At 51.9% G+C, this 20,477-nt stretch overlaps 1 protein-coding gene across 8 annotated transcripts in view; it reads left to right on the forward strand.

The window, feature by feature from the left end:
* Nucleotides 1-20,477, forward strand: part of PEAR1 (platelet endothelial aggregation receptor 1) — a 72,750-nt gene that overhangs the window by 21,234 nt on the left and 31,039 nt on the right. For 4 of the 8 annotated variants that reach the window (XM_077318841.1, XM_077318732.1, XM_077318888.1 and 1 more), the window contains 8 exons: nucleotides 5,055-5,150; nucleotides 5,931-6,038; nucleotides 8,898-8,998; nucleotides 10,302-10,394; nucleotides 15,046-15,292; nucleotides 17,013-17,136; nucleotides 17,532-17,668; nucleotides 19,886-20,098. In XM_077318841.1, coding sequence (XP_077174956.1) covers nucleotides 5,056-5,150; nucleotides 5,931-6,038; nucleotides 8,898-8,998; nucleotides 10,302-10,394; nucleotides 15,046-15,292; nucleotides 17,013-17,136; nucleotides 17,532-17,668; nucleotides 19,886-20,098 — 1,118 coding nt within the window. In that variant the 5' untranslated portion in view covers nucleotide 5,055. The remainder of the gene's footprint in view (nucleotides 1-5,054; nucleotides 5,151-5,930; nucleotides 6,039-8,897; nucleotides 8,999-10,301; nucleotides 10,395-15,045; nucleotides 15,293-17,012; nucleotides 17,137-17,531; nucleotides 17,669-19,885; nucleotides 20,099-20,477) is intronic. The other 4 variants (XM_077318907.1, XM_077318896.1, XM_077318902.1 and 1 more) reach the window with 1 other exon arrangement.

The following is a 20,477-nucleotide window of genomic DNA, read 5'->3' on the forward strand; positions in this document are numbered from 1 at the left end:
GTCAGTCTGCGGAGCTGAAGAAGTGGGGGGAATGCGGCTCGTGTCTGCTGAGTGCCTGGGGTGGTGGCAGCAGGTCGCAGTCACATGACTCTTTGCGGATGGGGAGTGTTAATGCCTTCAAGCCTTTGCAGAAGAAATGATCCGTCATTCCACACATCCTTTTTGGGACAATGAATGTTCTGGTTAGCCATTGCCTCGCCCTGTTTTGCATTCTTGAGGACCATCTGTATCGACGGCTAGAAGAGGGGGGAAGGCTCAGGCACAGCACAGGCAGTGTGGATCTGTTCCGTTGCCTTTGGTCCACAGCTCATTTCACCACTGGGCTATTCTGAGATGCCCTCCTCTAGGGTGAAGCAGGAAGGCCTTCTGTGCTCAGCTCTCTTCCTGTTTTCGTGCAGCGTTTCCTGTGTTTGTGTCCTCGCTAGAAAGAAAGCTGTCATGGATGGGGGGGCGGCATTCCACTGTCAGGTCGGATCAGAAATAGAGAGTCTGAACTCGAAGAAATAGTACCAGTTCCATGCTCAGAGAGGGAGAAGTCATATTCCCAAAGCCATATGACTGGACACACTCAGAGTCCCCTTGGCACCAAATTGGAAGGACTGGCAAATACTCCAGAAGATGGAGACAGATAGAGACTGAACACAATGGAAAAATGGGCAAATGAGAACAAGATGCAATTTAATAAAGATAAGTGTAAAGTTCTGCATCTGGGTCAGAAAAATGAAAAGCATGCCTACTGGATGGGGGATACGCTTCTAGGTAGCACTGTGTGTGAACGAGACCTTGGGGTACTTGTGGATTGTAAACTAAACATGAGCAGGCAGTGTGATGCAGCGGTAAAAAAGGCAAATGCCATTTTGGGCTGTATCAACAGGGGCATCACAACAAAATCACAAGATGTTATAGTCCCATTGTATACGGCACTGGTCAGACCACACTTGGAGTACTGTGTGCAGTTCTGGAGGCCTCACTTCAAGAAGGACGTAGATAAAATTGAATGGGTACAGAGGAGAGCGACGAGGATGATCTGGGGCCAAGGGAACAAGCCCTATGAAGATAGGTTGAGGGACTTGGGAATGTTCAGCCTGGAGAAAAGGAGGTTGAGAGTGGACATGGTAGCCCTCTTCGCGTGGCTCGCAATTGGTCCCTTGGCGCAGGAATGACAATCGGAGGGGCCAATCAGCAGGCGCTTTGCGCCTGCCGATTGGGCCTCTCTGATTGTCTGTCCGGAGGAAGGGGCCTATGGGCACCCTTCCTCATCACAGACAGGGCCTACCTTGTGTGGCCTTAGTGAATTATTTAATCCGCTCTGCTAGGAGCGGTTTAAAGATATGTTGAACAACACAGGCCCCCAGGACAGATCCCTGGGGAACTCCACTTGTCACTCTTCTCCAAGAGGATGCTGAACCATTAACAAGTACCCTTTGGGTATGATCTATCAACCAGTTATTGATCCACCTGACAGAATTAGGATCCATACCGCATTTTACCAACTTGTCAACAAGAATATCATGCGGAACCTTATCAAACGCCTTATTGAAATCCAGATTTGACAGCTGCTTTTTGAGTCACTTAGGTTTCCTTTGATCAAGAGAGCCAGTTTGGACTTCTAATTTGGCATGCCAGGTTCAATTCTGCACTCCCCCACATGAGGCCAGCTGGGTGACCTTCGGCTCCTCACGGCACTGATAAAGCTGTTCTGACTGAGCAGGGATAATAGGGTTCTCTCAGCCTCCCCTCCCTCACAGGGTGTCTGTTGTGGGGAGAGGAAAGGGAAGGCGACTGTAAGCCGCTTTGAGCCTCCTTTGGGTAGAGAAAAGCGGCATATAAGAACCAACTCTTCTTCTTCTTCAGTAATCTCAGGGCTCTCTCAGCCTCTCCTCCCTCACAGGGTATCTGTTGTGGGGAGAGGATAGGGAAGGCGAATGTATGCCACTTTGAGCCTCCTTCAGGTAGAGAAACCGACATAAAAGAACCAACTCTTCTTCTTCTTCTGGGATCTGGTAAGATCAGGCCAGAGAAGAAGGATGCAACCAGTTATTAACTGGCCTCTAATTTGCCCTTCCCTGCCTATGATTCTAGTATTCTATGATTCCTCCAAGTGACAACCTTTCAAATACTTAAAGTGGGCTAATAACCTGTAGGTACTCTTCTTTAGAGCTCTGTCCTTCCCTCCATTTCCTGAACATTTCCCTTTTCTTTCTTAGTTCCTCTTGAAGTTCTCTGTTCATCCAAATAGGCTTCTTAGAGCTAATGCAGTGTTTTCATCTTTCTGGGATAGTCATGGATTGAGCATGCAATTGTTGTTGTTTGAGTAGCGCCCACCCTTCACATGCTCCCTTCCCTTCCAGCATTCTCATCCATGGTATGACACTCATCATGTCTCTGAGTTTATTGAAGTTTGCCCTACGAAAATCCAACATCCGCTTCTGGCTACAAGCTTCCTTGCCCCCCTATCTCAAAAGGAATTATAGAAAGGAATTCTATGAGGACATGGTCACTTCCCCCTAGGGTCCCCACCTCCTTCACCTCATCCACCAACTCTTGCCTGTTGGTCAGTATTCAGTATGGCTGAACCTCTTGTGGGTTCATCTACGTTTTTTTTATATGAAATTTTCAGCCAGGCAGGTCAGAAAGTTGCATGACTGAGGACCCTTCGCAGAGTTGGTTTCCCAGCACACATCTGGGAAATTGAAGTCACCCATGATTACAAGGTCCTGCCGCTTGGATATTTTCCCAAACTGCTCACAAAGTGCAGCATCCACATCCTCTCGTTGGTCAGGCCGTCGGTAGCAGACACCAACCACCACACTGTTTGTTTTCCCCTCGCTTATTTTCACCCAGATGCTTTCCACTGTAGATATACTCTCCTTCACTAGAATTTCCTGACAGGTAAGCCCTTTCCTCACATACAGTGCCACTCCTCCACTTCTTCATTCTATTCTATTTTTTTCTGAACAGTTCATATCCATCCACTATTACATTCCAGTCATGAGAATCATTCCACCAAGTTTCTGTGATGCCTACGAGATCATATCTTTCCATCAGCATAAGAAATTCCAGCTCTTCCTTCTTATTGCCCATGCTTCAGGCGTTAGTATAAAGTCATCTCAATCCTTTTACTTTTGGTTCCCTATGAGCTGGCCTTGCCAGTTGGGCTGCCCCGATCGGTATCCTTCCTTACAGTCCGTATGTTGAACGTCTCCTTCCCCTTGTGGCTTCAGTTTAAATCTCCTGATGAATCTCCGCAGGTTAGAATAATAGAATCATAGAGTTGGAAGGGGCCATACAGGCCATCTAGTCCAACCCCCTGCTCAACGCAGGATCAGCCCTAAGCATCCTAGAATCCTAGAATCATAGAATCATAGAGTTGGAAGGGGCCATACAGGCCATCTAGTCCAACCCCCTGCTCAATGCAGGATCAGCCCTAAGCATCCTAAAGCATCCAAGAAAAGTGTGTATCCAACCTTTGCTTGAAGACTGCCAAACACATTTTTCCCCAACTTTGACAAGTGCAGTCCATCAGGTGCTAGTAGGCCTTCCTCAAGAAAGCCTATCCGAACGGCCCAGAAACCAAATCCCTCTTGCCGTCACCAACTAACCACTCTATGCCCCCTGCAGGGCCTTACGCTCTGCGGGTGAGAACCTGTTGGTCGTCCCCAGCCCGAAGGAAGCGCGCCTAGCCTCGACCAGGGCCAGGGCTTTTTCAGTCTTGGCCCCTACCTGGTGGAATGAGCTCCTGGGTGATCTGCGGGATTTGTCGGCTTTCCGCAGGGCCTGTAAAACGGAGCTCTTCCACCAGGTCTATGGTTGAGGCTGGGGTCAGCGAATCAGGGACATCGCTCCCCCTCTAGGATTTGGAGTGTACGCTACTCCCCTATCCTTTCCTCTTCACCTCTTTAATAATTGGGGGAGGGATGGGATTTTTAGCTGTCATGTTAGTAGATTGATGTTTTAATGGGAATTTTAATGGGGTTAGTTGTTGTGACCTGCCTCGAGCCTGTCGGGAGAGGCGGGAAATAAATCTAAAAATAATAATAATAAAAAATAATAACTACGCAGCCACTGATTCACCTCCATTATCTTCCTCCCCCAACCATTCCTCTTCCCTTGAGAATACCCCTGGTGCCCCCATTTGCGTGAGCTTCCTCCCTAGGTCTTGATAGTCTGTTTTAATAGGAGCGATGGTATTCATGGACATGTCATTCGTTCCCACATGGACCATCACAAATGGGTAGCAATCCATAGATTTGAGGAGTTTGGGTAGCCGTTCTGAAATGTCTTTAATTTTCGTCCCTGGCAAGCAACACACCTCTCGGGTTAGAGGGTCAGGCCCAGCCACATGGCGATCCATTCCTCTTAGTATGGAGTCTCCAATTACCAGTACTCTCCTTTTTTTCCTTTTCAACACCATTTCCTTCTATTCCCGTGGCCTATTCACAATGAAGTCAATCCCCTTATCCTCTTCAGGACTGGTTGTATCCTCTTTATTCAGAGTTGCACAGCTCATGTCTATGAACTCCTCTCCTTTCTTAATTTCTGTCAGAATAATAATCATCTCTTCTAAGGCCCTAATCCTTTCCTCCAAAAGTCTTACCAGCTTACACTTGGGGTAGATGTAGTCCATCTTGTCTTCAGGGAGGAAGACAATCATGTCACGTTTACTGCAGATGATGGGATGAGTGTCCTGGAGGTCCATTGTAACTTCTAGGCAGTGGAACTACTAGGAAAATATAATCTACTGATTCTAATTGCTAGGCTAGGAACCCCAGGCTAAGAGCCACAGGGCAAGAGCCCTTCAGCAAGAGACAAAGTTTCGCACCTCTGGCGAGGAGCAGCCCTTTTTAATCCTCCCAGCAATCACCTCACTCAGCACCAGAATAGCCTCACCTGGTCAGCAGCAGCAGCTCTCCCCAGCAGCTCTCTCCACGTGCTCCCAGTTGTCTGAGCTCTGGGATGGCCTGCCTTATGGGATGGCCTGCCTGAGACTGTAAGGAACGCCCTTGCTTGCATCTTCTAGCACATCCTCAACTCATGCTTTCTCATCTCATTAGGATGAAGAGGTGCACAGTTCTCTTGCTGTGGATTCAGCTGGACTGGGGTACATTGCTCCATCCCAACGACCCCAATGTCTGCAGTTACTGGGAAAGGTAAGGGCCCAGGGACAATTGTAGGTTGACCCCAGAATGGGCATGGAGATATCTGGAGCAGAGCTGAGCTGAAGAGGACAACTGTAGCCAAAATATTGTAATCAAACCATGAGTGGGGGCTTTGGAGAGGAGTACACCTGAAGGCACAGTATAAATCTGAATACAATGGAAAAATGGGCAAATGAGAACAAGATGCAATTTAATAAAGATAAGTGTAAAGTTCTGCATCTGGTTCAGAAAAATGAAAAGCATGCCTACTGGATGGGGGATACGCTTCTAGGTAACACTGTGTGTGAACGAGACCTTGGGGTACTTGTGGATTGTAAGCTAAACATGAGCAGGCAGTGTGATGCAGCGGTAAAAAAGGCAAATGCCATTTTGGGCTGTATCAACAGGGGCATCACAACAAAATCACAAGATGTCATAGTCCCATTGTATACGGCACTGGTCAGACCATTCTCTAATGTTATTTCCACCATTCTCTAATGTTATTGTTTTTATTATGTTAATGTTATTATTGTTATCATCTCGTTATTACTATAAATAGAGTTACCTGTATCATTTCTTGTTTCATGTAAACCATCTTGATCCTTCAGGGAGGGCGGTATATAAATACAATACATAAATAAATACATTTTTAAAGTTCTGGATATTTCTACAAACCTGAGGGGTCCCCTACATTTGTCAAAAATCTCCTTTCTCTTCCTGTGGCCTTGTCAAGAATTAGATGTAGCAGTTATTGCAAATAAGAGTAATGCTAAAGTGTCTAATCTCTGCCAGTTTCACAGCCCCCTCCAAGGAGTCATATGTGCAGCCATTTGCCCAGGTTTTCGAGGAACCCTGTCCTGGCCCTTTGTGGCCCTTTGCCAAGACCTGCCTGCGGCACAGGTAAGACCCTTCCGTCAGGGCAGAGGAGCGGGCCAGTGGGCCCAAGTGGTTGAGCAGCAGGAGCAGCAGCAGCAGGATGTACAGGAGCAGGACAACATTTGAGTCCAGCGGCATCTTCTGGGCACAAGCTCTCATGCATACAAAGATTTATGCTCAGAATTAAAGGTGCCTGGCTGGACTCCAGCAGTGTTCAGACCAACACAGCAGCCACCCTTCATCTGATTTCTAGCACCACTAAGCTGCCTTGAGTCTAAGGAAATGGGTCTGAATTCTTGCTGAATAGGAGGAGATGCTGCTGCATGGTGTGTCAGAAGGGTGCCATGAAGCTCCTCAGAAGACGCCCAAGGCACTTGGGATGGTGGAAAAGAAGTCCCACTGTTCAGCTACCATTGTTCTCTTTACAAGTTTACATCCAGCTCAGCTGTTGAATGTGTTTTGCTCAGTCCTTGGACCTTCAAATCCCCTTGAACAGATGTTGAGCAGTTGTGGTGCTTTGACAAACTGCTTTGTGCAGAATATGTCTCCTCTACATTCAGATTCGGGTGCTGCTTGTCACACAATGGAGACTCCAGAGAGGCCCAGAATGCTGTTTGGTCCAGCAAACTTGCATGTCCTTTTGATCCATCCAAGTCATGGGTGCTGAGGGGTTCCTGGTAACTGTGAAGGGCACGGTTTGCATGGAGGACCCTGGTCTGTCCTGACTGATGAGTGAGGGTCCCGTCAGGGAGGTCCTGGCCTTCGCGCAGTAGTTAAATGGCCACAGGGGAGCCAGATGGAGGTTGTCCAAGTAGGGTTGCATGTGGCTGCTCCAGGCCACCGTAGCCAGCGCCTCACAGTGGGGCCACGCACCGTCCCTCCCCCCTCCCCGCAGTGAGGCGCTGGCTACGGCGGCCTGGAGCAGCCGATTTGGACGCAGCCACGCAGAGCCCTAGTGCCAAGGGGGCCGGTGGAGCTCTTGAAGGACGTTGCCCACCCCATGTTTAAGGGGGCCCAGCTAACACCCACGGGCTATAATAATAATAATAATAATAATAATAATTTCTTACCCGCCACTCTCGGCAAGCCTGTTTGTGGCAGGTTACAACATAAAAACCCCACAACAATGAAACCCCATTAAAACAATACAAAACATTATACAAAACAACCTGGCAGAAAAACCCAGTCCTTTACCATGCAGTACTTCTGCCACCGGGGCGTCAGGGGGCTAAGTCAACCAATCATCACCCAAGATGTTCTAGCAGGTAACTTCCTAAGGGGAGGCCCAACCCGATCTTCCTCCTGCACCAGCCTCAACCATAGACCTGGTGGAAGAGCTCCATCTTATGGGCTCTGCAGAAAGTGGACAGCTCCCGCAGGGTCTGCAGCTCTTACAGGAGGTCATTCCACCAGGTAGGGGCCAGGACCAAAAATTCCCTGGCTCTGGTCGAGGCTAGGCAAGCTTCCCTGGGGCCAGGAATGACCAACAAGTTGGTACCCACAGAATGAAAAGCCCTGTGGGGGACATAGGGCAACAGGTGGTCCCTGAGACACGTGGGGCCCAGTCCACGAAGGGCCTTAAAGGTCAAAACCAAAGCCTTGAACCTGATCTGGGCTGCAACTGGCAACCAATGCAGCTGCCTCAGCACAGGCTGGATATGGGCCCTCCAAGGTGTTCCTATGAGGACCCTAGCAGCTGCATTTTGCAGCAGCTGCAATTTCTGGGTCAGGGATAAGGGCAGTCTATTCTGGAGGTGACCATTGCATGGATCACCATGGACAGGTGATCTGAAGATAGGTTGCTAGTAGCCTCACCTGGCATAGATGGAAAAAGGCCTGGTGGGCTACCTGTGCCTCCATGGCCAGTGAGGCATCCAGGATCACTCCCAAGTTCCTGGCCCAGGGCACGGTGGTCAGTTGTGTCCCAGCCAGCATGGGCAAGCCATGGGGTTATTCTGCATCCAGCCTCCTTGAAATAGAAGCAAGTTAAGGAAGTGGCCAGCAAAAGCACATTCTCCCAGCCTCATGGAGGCTGAAGATGACCCTCTGCCTTAACTAGGCTCCCCGGCCTGCTGGATCCATATTCTGGTTGCCTTGTAACTAGTCTACTGTCAGAGGAAGAAAAAGAAGAGTTGGTTCATATATGCTGCTTTTCTCTACCCGAAGGAGTCTCAAAGCGGCTTACATTCACCTTCCCTTCCTCTCCCCACAACAGACACCCTGTGAGGTTGAGAGAGCCCTGATATTGCTGAAGAAGAAGAGTTGGTTCTTATATGCTGCTTTTCTCTACATGAAGGAGTCTCAAAGCGGCTTCCAGTCACCTTCCCTTCCTCTCGCCACAACAGACACCCTGTGGGGTGGGTGAGGCTGAGAGAGCCCTGAGATTACTGAGGAAGAAGAAGAGTTGGTTCTTATATGCTGCTTTTCCATACCCGAAGGAGGCTCAAAGCAGCTTACAGTCGCCTTCCCTTCCTCTCCCCACAACAGACACCCTGTGAGGGAGGGGAGGCTGAGAGAGCCCAGATATCACTGCTCGGTCAGAAAAGCTTTATTAGTGCCGTGATGAGCCCAAGGTCACCCAGCTGGCTGCATGTGGGGGAGTGCAGAATCGAGCTCCCCTCTCCCTCTTGGGCAACCTGGGTCTCAGGGCCCCTTCCCAGGACGGGGGGGGGGGGTGTTGTACCAGGGGACTCCTGCCACTGTCTCCCTCCCTACAGAGAGCAGAGCCCTGAGGACAGCAGACCCCACTTGTGCACCAGGGTGTTGCGCATCTCCAGCCCATCCATGCATTCAGCAAGGGAGATGTGTGGCCTGAACAAGCACTGGGTCTCCAGCAGGTTTTCCTTGACCTCCACCTTGCTCCCCTTTGCTCTGCCCACTCAGAGTCCTCTACAAGGCAGCCTACCGCCAAGGGGTGAAAGTAGACTCCCGGAGGAGGTACCGCTGCTGCCGAGGCTACTACGAGAGCGCTGACACCTGTGTCCGTAAGTCTCCCTCCCCTCCCCTCTCCAGAGCCACCTGAGTCCACCTGGAACTGCCCACCCCCACTGGCCTTGGCCTGAAGCAGCACTCCACCGGTCAGCAGTGGTTGGTGAGAGCAGCTCCTCTCCCCTTGAGACTGCCAGCTCCTGGCAAAAGAGGAAGAAGGGTGGCAGAGATGGGGCTAGGCAATCAGTTAGAAGACCCAGGAGGAGCCAAGGGAGGCAGAAAGGCCACCTAGCGGCCATCTGGCCCAGCACTCCCTTGCCCGGGCGGAGGAGGCAAGTCTGACCCCTTAGTGGGGAAGAGGCTGTGTGGGAGGCTGTTCCTGGAGGCCACAGCAGGGCCCCCCTTTCACTCTGGTTCCCCGCCCCCCATGCAGTCCAGGGTTTGTAAGTATCTCTATTCCCTTGCCTCTGCTCCCCAGCCTCCTAGCCTCCTCAGGACTTTGCCCTTTGTAACTCTGCCTGGTCTCCATCTGGTTCCCTTCCAGGCTCCCCTATTGTTCGGAAAGTTTCAGAAGATGCCATGAACCTGACTGCCTTCCTGGAAGGCCTGTAGCCTCAGGAGGGCTGATGGGGCAATAACCCCCCCCCCCCTGTTGTTGTTAGTTGTCCGACCCATCGCGACCCCATGGACTCCACTGGCTTTCCTCCTGATGTAGGAGGAGCAGTGCATATGCTAGCTGGCTTGGAGGTGCCATTCAGCCCCAGACTGAGGAAGCGAGTGTGGCTTCCCTGGGGGGGGGGGAGGTGCATGACTCCTCTGGCCTTGACAGCCTCGGAGTTCAGGACAGGGGAGCGGATTCCCACAGGGCTGTAGGAGCGAGGTAGCTCCAGCCATCCTGCCCCCAGCCCTGTGCTGATGGATGTGGCTGTCCCATGCACAGTTACGCTCCCCCTCTCCAGAGCTTGGCTGTGGGAAGGGAGGGATAAATGAGATGGAGGGAGGGAGCAGCATGGCCCAGCAAATTGCTTTCAGGTTGGCCCCTCCTTCCATCTGGTAGGGGTATGTGAGTCCACTGAGGTGACCCAAAAGAAGGGCGAGGGGAGAGAGCCACACCACCTGGCATCTCCATAAGAAAGACCCTCCCCCAGCCCAAGAGATTTGTGGCTTGTGGGCTGGGGCTGAGAGCTGCTTGATTGGACTCTCCGTGACAAAGCCCAGAAGGCTGGCCCAGTCCTTTCACAGGGGAGATGAACAGCTGGTCCATGCAAAACTACCCCCTTAAGGAAAGAAATACTCCTCAATAAAACATTTCTGGCTATGGGCATGACGCCTTCTCTGCCTCTTCTCTCTTGCCTGCAGCTCGCTGCACCCAGGAGTGTGTGCACGGCCGGTGTGTGGCTCCAGAGCAGTGCCAGTGCGAGCAAGGCTGGAGAGGGGCTGACTGCTCCAGCGGTGAGTTTCCTTCCCCTCCCGCGGCTGCTGCTTGGAGGCGCCTTCTGGGTGGCCGGAGCCCGACTCGCAGGCGCATCCTGGAGAGTTCCTGTGTGCAGAGCAAAAGACCAGGTGCCTCTCCGGTGGCCTTTGCCCCAGGTCAAGTGCATGAACTCCTCATAAGTGCCCCCTGCTTCTCACTTGCTGTGGTTGCCTGGCATCACCCTCATCCCCTTTCCTTTCAAGCGCCAGGCAGTCACCCAGTCCCAGAGATTGCAAGGACCACCCGTGGGCCATCAGCCACAGTCAGGAAGGACTGGCTGTGCAGGCAAATCCGGCTGTGCGTGTGCTGCAACCAGAGGGAGAGAGGGAGAGGGAGAGGGAGGGAGTTTCCTCCAGATACAGCTTAAGCAGTAGAGTCTCTGTCTGTGTGGCAAGGGCATGCACGGGTGTGTCTCTCTGAGCCCAGTTTGGCACTCTCACCACACTGGCACTGGCCTGCTTCCCCAAACTCTCTCCCACTGCCTCTCTGGGGACAGTCCGAGTGACTTGCTTGGAGCAAGGGGGCAAGTCTCAGCCACCAGGGATCGGTCTGGAGACAGAAAGGCTGTTCCCTCCTTTGGCTTTCCCAGGGACTGTTGGAAGATCCGCCTTCTCTGCGGACTTCAAGGTCTTCCTCCTTCCTCTTAGCCATTCACCAGGTCAGGAGGAGGCAGGGCTCCCCTGTCCTTCAGCCCAGGCAAGAGGATCCATCCCACTAGCTGGGAAGGAAGCCCCGCGTGGTCGCTGAGGGCAAGCTACCTTCCTTGGAATGCTGGAACAGGAGGGGCAAGGAAGAGGGCAACATGTCCAGGTGCATGCATTTTGGGGGAAGCTCTGGTGCACCTGCTGGGAAGCGTGTCACTGTGGGAGATTCCAATGGGATGGGGAGTGAAGCGGGGGGCACCAGCAAAGAGTGGGATGTCACCCACAGGAGGCTGCGTGGTCTCTTTTTCAGCTCACCCGACCGACAGCAGCACTTGGGCTGTTCTCTGTCAGTTATGCATTCTCCAAGTCTTACACATTAACAAAAATCCAATTTGTGTAAAGAGCTGCAGTGGGCAAGGGAGGCTGATGGGAAGGGATGGGAAAGAGCAGTCCAAAGAAGAGGAGGGCAGCTGAACACCCTTTTCCCCCTGGGGAGTTTCCTGCTAGCACTGGAAGCCAGAGCTCAGGGAAGGCCAGCAAGCGGATGGCCAAGGAAATGTTCCTTCTTCTAAAGACCTCTCACCCCACCCCACCCTCCTCCAATGGTGTTTCCTGGGAAAACTCCAGCCATCGCTGTGGCTGCTGGGAAAGGGCAAAGGGGGATATTTCCCCCCTCCAAGCAGATGTTGCAGATGCTTGCACAGAAGATGGATGGAGGCCCACAAGTGGCCCAGCAGCCACACTTGAGGGCAGGGAATGGAACTGGATGGAATGGAAAGAGAGCTCTCCAACACAGGCAGGCGCTGGAAAGGCTCCTGCCCCACTGGAATGGGACCAGGGCCTGTTCTGCATGATGGATAAGCTGATGAAAACTCACTAAATACATCGTTGTTTTTCTGATCTCTGCACAGAAGAGTTAATTTACTCCGCAAAACTGATTTTGCTCTGCATGGTGAACTGCCTCTTCGGTGCTTTAAGCGTCTTTTAAGTGTTGTTTCTGAAAGATGCTTTTCACTGATTCATTTCTCGCCTGCCTGCCTGAGATGATCTATTAGCCATGCAGAGAAGCTCTTTAGTTATGCAGATTAGCGACTGCATTAGAGAACAAAGCGGAGTTGGCAAAACTACAGGGGGCAGGGCGATGAATTGTTTCATGCAGAGAGCATTGCAACGTAATTTTTCTACAGACTATATTCAATGCAGAACAACGACTGTAATAGAATAAAGCGGTCTAAATTAGTTGTTTTTTAAACTTTTATTTGGCTCCATGCAGAATACCACCAGGGAGCATCCAGACGGTGGAGGTTTGCCCACCAGCAGCGGCAACCTTGAGCCCCACCAACACTGGCTGGGAGCTGTGCTGGGCAAGCACAGCCATGACCAAGATGGGCAGGCCTTGCAGCTGATGCTGGCTGTGGAAGGGTGGGGGGACGGGGAAAGGGAAAGTCTTGAGGGCAGCATGCTGGGGAAAGAAGACCAACTCCCATGCATTAGTGGGGATGTATCCCCACACAAACTAAAGCAGCTTCCTCATCCATACGTCTGCCTTGTTTTCTAGAGAGCGAGGGAGGGAGGGAGGGAGGGAGGGAGGAGAAAGGATTAAGGAGGGAGGGAGGCAAAAAGGAAGGAGGAAAAAGGGAGGGAGGGAGGGAGGGGGAAAGGACGGACTAAGGAAGGAAGAAGGAGTGGGAGGGGAGGGAAAGGAGGAAGGAGGAAGGAAGGAATAGAGGGAGAAGGGAAGGAGGGAAGGGAGCGGGAGAAAAAAGGAATAGAGGGATAAAGGAAGAGAGGAAGGGAGGGAGGGAGGGGAGGAAGAGAAGGAGGGAAAGGAGGAAAGGAGGGAGGGGGAAGGCGGGATGAATGAAGGAAGAAGGAGAAGAGTTGTTTTTATATGCTCCTTTTCTCTACCAGGAGTGTCAAAGCAGCTTACAATTGTCTTCCCTTTCCTCTCCCCACAACAGACACCCGGTGAGGTGGGTGAGGCTGAGAGAGTCCTGATATTACAGAAGAGCTGGTTCTTATATGCCGCTTTTCTCTACCTGCAGGAGTCTCAAAGCGGCTTACATTCGCCTACCTTTTCCTCTCCCCACAACAGACACCCTGTGAGGGAGGTGAGGCTGAAGAGAGCCCTGATATTACTGCTCTGTGAGAACAGCTCTGTCAGAGCTGTGACAAGCCCAAGGTCACCCAGCTGGCTGCGTGTGTGGGAGTGAGGAATCAAATTCAGCTTGCCTGATTAGAAGCCGCTGCTATACACGAAGGAAGGAAGGAAGGAAGGAAGGAAGGAAGGAAGGAAGGAAGGAAGGAAGGAAGGAAGGAAGGAAGGAAGGAAGGAAGGAAGGAAGGAAGGAAAGGAAGGAAGGAAGGAAGGAAGGAAGGAAGGAAGGAAGGAAGGAAGGAAGGAAGGAAGGAAGGAAGGAAGATAAGTGTAAAGTTCTGCATCTGGGTCAGAAAAATGAAAAGCATGCCTACTGGATGGGGGATACGCTTCTAGGTAACACTGTGTGTGAACGAGACCCTGGAGTACTTGTGGATTGTAAACTAAACATGAGCAGGCAGTGTGATGCAGCGGTAAAAAAGGCAAATGCCATTTTGGGCTGTATCAACAGGGGCATCACATCAAAATCACAAGATGTCATAGTCCCATTGTATACGGCACTGGTCAGACCACACCTGGAGTACTGTGTGCAGTTCTGGAGGCCTCACTTCAAGAAGGACGTAGATAAAATCCAAAGGGTACAGAGGAGAGCGATGAAGATGATCTGGGGCCAAGGGACCAAGCCCTATGAAGATAGGTTGAGCGACTTGGGAATGTTCAGCCTGGAGAAAAGGAGGTTGAGAGGGGACATGATAGCCCTCTTTAAGTATTTGAAAGGTTGTCACTTGGAGGAGGGCAGGATGCTGTTCCCATTGGCTGCAGAGGAAAGGACATGCAGTAAAGGACATGCAGGTTTAAACTACAAGTACAACGATATAGGCTAGATATCAGGAAAAAAATTTTCACAGTCAGAGTAGTTCAGCAGTGGAATAGGCTGCCTAAGGAGGTGGTGAGCTCCCCCTCACTGGCAGTCTTCAAGCAAAGGTTGGATACACACTTTTCTTGGATGCTTTAGGATGCTTAGGGCTGATCCTGCATTGAGCAGGGTTTTGGGCTAGATGGCCTGTATGGCCCCTTCCAACTCTATGATTCTATGATTCTACACACTTTTCTTGGCTGTTTTAGGATGCTTGGGGCTGATCCTGCGTTGAGCAGGGGTTTGGGCTAGATGTTCTGTATGGCCCCTTCCAACTCTATGATTCTATGATTCTAAGGAGCAATCAACAGGCTGGTGCGCAGGGGGTCTGCAACAGTCCCCCTCTTCCCGTGGCCACTCTAGCCTTCTGTCTTAAAGGACCTTTTCTCTCCCACTCTCAGAGGGGATGAATTTCATAATCTGAGCCCTCTAGAAAAGCAGAGCTTAACTGCTGCCCCCCTTCCCTCTCTGTAGCTTCGAATACAGAAGGGGGGCATGCTACTCACAATGCCAGTTTGAGCTTAACCTCTGAACATGTATGAAGTATGAAATCCAATATTTACAATGTGGAACGTTTTTACATCTATACTTGGGTGAAGGGTCACAACATCCCTGAAAAGTGAAATTATGCCCCCTTCAAAATGGCCTTCTACCACCCCCCCCCACCCGTCTTTGCAATGTGTCTGCAGGGGGTGGGATGGTGGGGTGCCTTTTGAGGCTCTGGCCAGCTGTTTCCGACCAGGCAGCTGAGTGACTCCTCAGGGTCATGGCAGTAGCCAAAGCCCGAACTTCTCTGAGCACTGAGGAAGATTTTGGGCAGGGACAGGGCCCTGAGAAGGGTTCCGTTGCCCTGCACTTGCCCCATATTAGAATCCATGACAGGCGACAGCAGAGAGGTTTGCCCTTCCGTGGGAGGGGCCTGTGCTTTTTCGCCTGTGTGCCTTCACAATCTCCCTCTCTCTTGTACCCAGATTGCAGCAAGATGTTCTGGGGACCTGATTGCAAGAATCCCTGTGCATGTGTGAATGGAGGCACTTGTGACCCTGTGACTGGGGCCTGCACTTGCCCACCGGGCTATTGGGGCCCCCTGTGCCAGGAGCCGTGTGCCCCGGGGACCTACGGCCAAGGGTGCTTGCTGGGCTGCCACTGCGAGAATTCTGCCTCCTGCGACAGGGCGACAGGGGCTTGCTTGTGTCCCCTGGGACTGACAGGACCTCAGTGAGTAGGGGCAAGGGGGATCTGGGCCATTGGGAAGGGGGACTTGAGGGGAACAACGGCTTTCTCGGGGGGAGGGGGGAGGGGAGGCATACCACAGGCATTTTTGTTACGCCAAATGCGTGTCTGTAAGGACACGTCTCTAAATTTAGTTGTGGGGAGTAGAGCCAGCAAGAGCCAGCAAGAGCCAGCGTGGCGTAACGTGGGACCTTGTATTGCACAGTTTACTGGGTAATTATGTCACTGAGATAGAACCAAGGCAGACAATGATCTAAACATGGAAGGACTTTATTAACACACACTAATTAGACAAAAGACAACACATGCACACTCTGGCAAAGAAATGTACATTCCTAGCCGCTAGCACACAAGGAGAAGGCTTATAGGGGAGGAACCTGTACTAAGGGTTGATTGGAAGTGATATCTACCTGTCTTGTGGGTGGAGCGGAGTTCCGGGGGTCCAGGGAAGCAATTTGGGGCGACCGATGAGGGACCAAGACTGTAGCCTGGAAACTGACTTCCCTTTGTGGCTGTGGGAGACTGATATTTAAAGGAAATTTGTGGCCTGAGGTTACAGGGGGCTTATCTTACCTTGTCCAGGGCTTGGACAAAGAGTTTGATGACCAGTAACGATTGTAGCCAGGTCCCAACAAAGAAATGTGTTGTTGAGACAAAGAAACTAGCTGCTGGGAATATGAAGAAATATTTCCTGTCTAAAAGGGCTGATGGCCCATTTCTGGGAAATCCTGGGTGATTGCTTGTGCCTGGGGATAGTGGTAAGGGAAAAGACAAAGACCAAATCTTGGATTAGATTTGGTGTTGAAAGAGAGTGGCCAGTTCCCCTTACAAGGCAATGTGCTTGGCTGGCTGGAGGGGAGTCTTGGGTAGGGTGCCTTTGTCTCTCTGTACTTGCCAGGTGTGCTGACAAACTCCTCTTTTGTTTGCAAACAGGTAGGTTGGGGGAAGCCAAACCCCAAGTCCTGCTTCAGAGCAAGGAGTGGGTTTTAGTTGCTCTCCCATTATGCTTTGCAAGGCTTGACCTGGCTTTTCTCTCTCTGGTGCCAGGGTCTGCGCAGGAGTGTCAGGAAGGGTTGACACAGGTGTGCCAGCCTGCGATGGAGGGGTGACAGCCCACATAACATAACAGCCTCTTGGGCTGTCTGGGAGGATTCCAGGTGGTCTCCATTCAGTTCTGACCAGCCACACAATGAGACTGGATTCAGTCAGAGAGGAAGGCGTTTTTCTTCTTAGGTTATGTTGCTGGGTCTGATCTAGACTGGGAGAAGAAGGCTGAGGATGTAAATAAAAACAATTCCATTGGAGGAGCTGCACTTGCTCTCCATTTCATAAAGAAATACGGCCATACGGAAGAACCAGGTTTTAATACATCTTTAAGGCCCAAACAGTTGGCTTCTCGCCTGAATAAAACTTGGTTGGTCTTCAGGGTGTTGTGTTGCTTCAGACCAACCCAACTACCCACCTGGACAGATTTCCATTCCACCTTCCATTCGCTGAATCATCGGCCTGCAAAAGTCATTCTGCTCAGGTCCTTTGGGCTTCTGGACTCCTCTTGATGGCGCACGCTCTGTGGGCCGCCTTGGTGCCGGACGGTGCTTCGGGGAAGGGGCCAGCCTCTGGTAGGACGGCATTGGGCAGCTGGGCATGAACCGGGCCTTGCTTCTCGGTGCTCAGCCGCTGAAACCCCATGACCCCTCTCTTCCAGCTGTGAGTTCCCTTGCCTCAATGGCAGCAATGGACTTTGGTGCCCTGCTGACTGCGTGTGCCAGAATGGGGGCATCTGCCACCCCCCAAACACCAGCAACTGTGCCTGCCCTCCTGGATGGATGGTGAGTCTGGTGGGGGGAGAATGCACTGCCCCCCCTCTGCTGTAGAGTTGAGGCGTGCTTGTACACACACACACACACACACACACACCCTGCATGTGCTTCCAACATACATGCAAGGAGTCTGCCATGGCCTTACACTGTCTCTGGGATGGCTGCAGCCAGTGCATGCTGTGGTGCACAACCTGCAGTGTGCCTGTGGGGGTGGGGTGGGGGTCCCACAGCCAGCTGGGCATTGTCAACACGGCAGCAAGGTCCCTCTGCAAATGGCTGCCTCCCATGCTCAGGCCTGCTTGTTGCCTGCAGAGGGGAATAACCGGGGGGGGGCATAGGGGGGAGAGATTCTTCTGGGATGCTGGAGCGGGGCTCTGGCTGGCACTCCTCCCTTCTGCCCACAGGGTGCCATCTGTTCCATCCCCTGTCCCGAAAGGCACTTTGGCTCCAGCTGCCAAGGGGAGTGTCTCTGCCACAATGGGGGCCAGTGTGACCCTGTCAGCGGGCAGTGCCAGTGCGCCCCAGGCTACATTGGAGAACGGTGAGTAGAAGCTATGGGGGAGGGCTGGTCGCTGTCGGGTCCACTTCCAGTGAAGGACATTAAAATCTGGTCTATTTGTGGTATAGTCTTAATATCCTGAAAGTTAGCAGAGTACCTCGTATGGCTGATACATGCAGTATGGGCAGAGTGCATGCAGTCAAAAAACAATAAAGAAAAGCACATTCTCCAAGGTTATACTTTTTTAGGAGTGAATATAATTCGAAATATTTAGAGGTAAAGAGAAGATTCCTATTCTACTCTAACTAGCAGGATGGTGAGAGATACTGGAGGCATCTCTGCTCCATCATTTTGCAGGCTTGAGGGATGGAGAGGAGAAAGAAGATAGCCCTCTTTAAGTATTTGAAAGGTTGTCACTTGGAGGAGGGCAGGATGCTGTTTCTGTTGGCTGCAGAGGAGAGGACACGCAGTAATGGGTTTAAACTTCAAGTACAACGATATAGGCTAGATATCAGGAAAAAGTTTTTCACAGTCAGAGTAGTTCAGCAGTGGAATAGGCTGCCTAAGGAGGTGGTGAGCTCCCCCTCACTGGCAGTCTTCAAGCAAAGGTTGGATACACACTTTTCTTGGATGCTTTAGGATGCTTAGGGCTAATCCTGCGTTGAGCAGGGGGTTGGACTAGATGGCCTGCATGGCCCCTTCCAACTCTATGCTTCTATGAAGACTCAGGAAACGGGAAATGGCCCTCTAGGGACAGGTCAGTGAGATCAAAGGGTGAGTGGTGAGTGTTCCTCTCTAACTCTGGGGTGAAGAGTGTTCCCGTTTGAGTCACAAGTCATGAGGGAGCACACAGAGAGTTATTTCTAACATCCAGAACTTCCACTGGCCACTTGAATGCAGCCCTGCCCTCCTTCCCCCTGGAACCAAGTCTGAGCTGATCTGCCACCCTGAGGACAAGGCTTTGTCCATCCGACTGAGGACAAGGGGGAGGAGGACTCCGTGGAGGTGGGAGGGTGGCCAGGCAGGCAGGCTCCACCCCCTCAGTCGGATGGAGGGTAACATGCGTGGGCCACAGCCCGGTGCATTATTGCTTCATGCCACCATTCTATCTGGAGTCTTTCCCTGAGGGCCACCCTCACTGGAGATCGCCTCTCCAGGCCACTGGATCTGATGGTCCCACTAAGGAAGGATGGGGGGATAAGCCTTGCTGTTGCTTTGCAAGGAAACAGACTTGAGCTGGTCTGGGAAGGGAATGGGTGACCCCCCCCCCCAGGCCCAAGTCAGCTGTTGCCCTTGCCTACCTTTCCCAGGAGAATTTTTTATTCTGCATTGTGGTCCCGTCACATGGGTGTCGCATCAGACCTTGTTCAGATGCATGTTGAATATCTCCGTGGATGCTGGCATGAAAGCATTCAGTTTCTTCCTCTCCCAGCCTCTGGATTGGCTTCCCCCAAAGTGAGATTGGATTCCTTGGCTGGAATTTGTGTTGCAGCCCCCCACTGCCCGAGCTGCATCTCGCCTTGCAGTTAGAGCAGCCCCCCGGAGTCAAACACTTTAGACTTTTCTGACTGAAAAGGTCCCAGTCCTGCCCGCTCTCCCTGATGCCCTCCCAGAAATGCAACCTTCAAGCGTTCAGTTTTTCATTACATGATTTCCAGCTCCTCTGGCTGCATCCTTCTCACCTCCCATCAGGCTACACGGCTTTGGACTTTCCTTTTGCCCCTAGTTGTAGATAAGGAAATCTAATAAGTGAATTAAAAGATGAATACTTTCTTCCCATACAGGGTGCTCCTGAACAAAGAGAATATTTGAAAAATGTGGAGTGACTTTTTGGGCAGGGCTGGGGATTTCTCCCCAGTGTGAAATGCACATTTCCTTTCCTGCCAGTTTTTCCAGTGAAGGCAGTTGCTTTAACGGAGCTGTTGGGAACCCAAATATTACTGATGCCATTTTGGTGTTGTGGTTAGGAGTCTGGTGAGCCGGGTTTGAATCTGGGTTCCTCCACATGCAGCCAGCTGGGTGACCTTGGGCTTGCTACAGCACTGAGAAAACTGCTTTAACCAAGCAGGAATCTCAGGGCTCTCTCAGCCTCTCCTCCCTCACAGGGAGTCTGTTGTGGGGAGAGGAAAGGGAAGGCGACTGGAAGCCCCTTTGAGACTCCTTTGGGTAGAGAAAAGCGGCATCCAAGAACCAACTCTTCTTCGTCTTCTTCTTCATCTAATCTTCTTTGACCTGGTTGTTCTCTCTCTGCCCACGAAGGTGCCGTGAGGAGTGCCCCACAGGCAAGTATGGGCAGGACTGCCGTCAGACCTGTGACTGTGCCCACGGTGGCCACTGCTTCCACATCAACGGGGGCTGTCTCTGTGAGGCCGGTTATTTCGGCAGCCGCTGTGAGGAGCGCAGGTGCCCGGCAGGAAAGTACGGCCTGACCTGCAGCTGGCCGTGCCCCTGTGATCCGCAGCACATGCAGAGGTGAGGCCCCCTTAGTTGTTGATCTAATTTATATCCCGCCCCTCTCAAACCGGCCGTCTTGGGCCCGTGCCTGGGCATCGGTCTTCTGCCGTGGGGGGAGAGATCTGGCAGGAATGGGGGGCCAAGGGAAGGAAGAACCAGTGTCTTGAACTGAGTCCAGCAACTCCTCGGCAACCAGTGGGGGTGACAGTCGTGCTCCCCCTCCTCCTCCAACCTGACTGCCGCGGCTCCTTTGGCAGGTCCACACTGCAGCGCGTCTTGTGGGCAGCCTCCTGGCCAGGGACTGGGAAAGGTTGCCCGCCCACAGATATTGTTTTCCGAGGCTTTAGGCAGGCAGAGCCAGGCAGGGCCAGGCAGGGCTGGCCCCAGGGGGTGAAGA

The sequence above is a fragment of the Paroedura picta genome, chromosome 1 (genome assembly GCF_049243985.1).
Source record: "Paroedura picta isolate Pp20150507F chromosome 1, Ppicta_v3.0, whole genome shotgun sequence".
NCBI classification, from domain to species: domain Eukaryota; kingdom Metazoa; phylum Chordata; class Lepidosauria; order Squamata; family Gekkonidae; genus Paroedura; species Paroedura picta.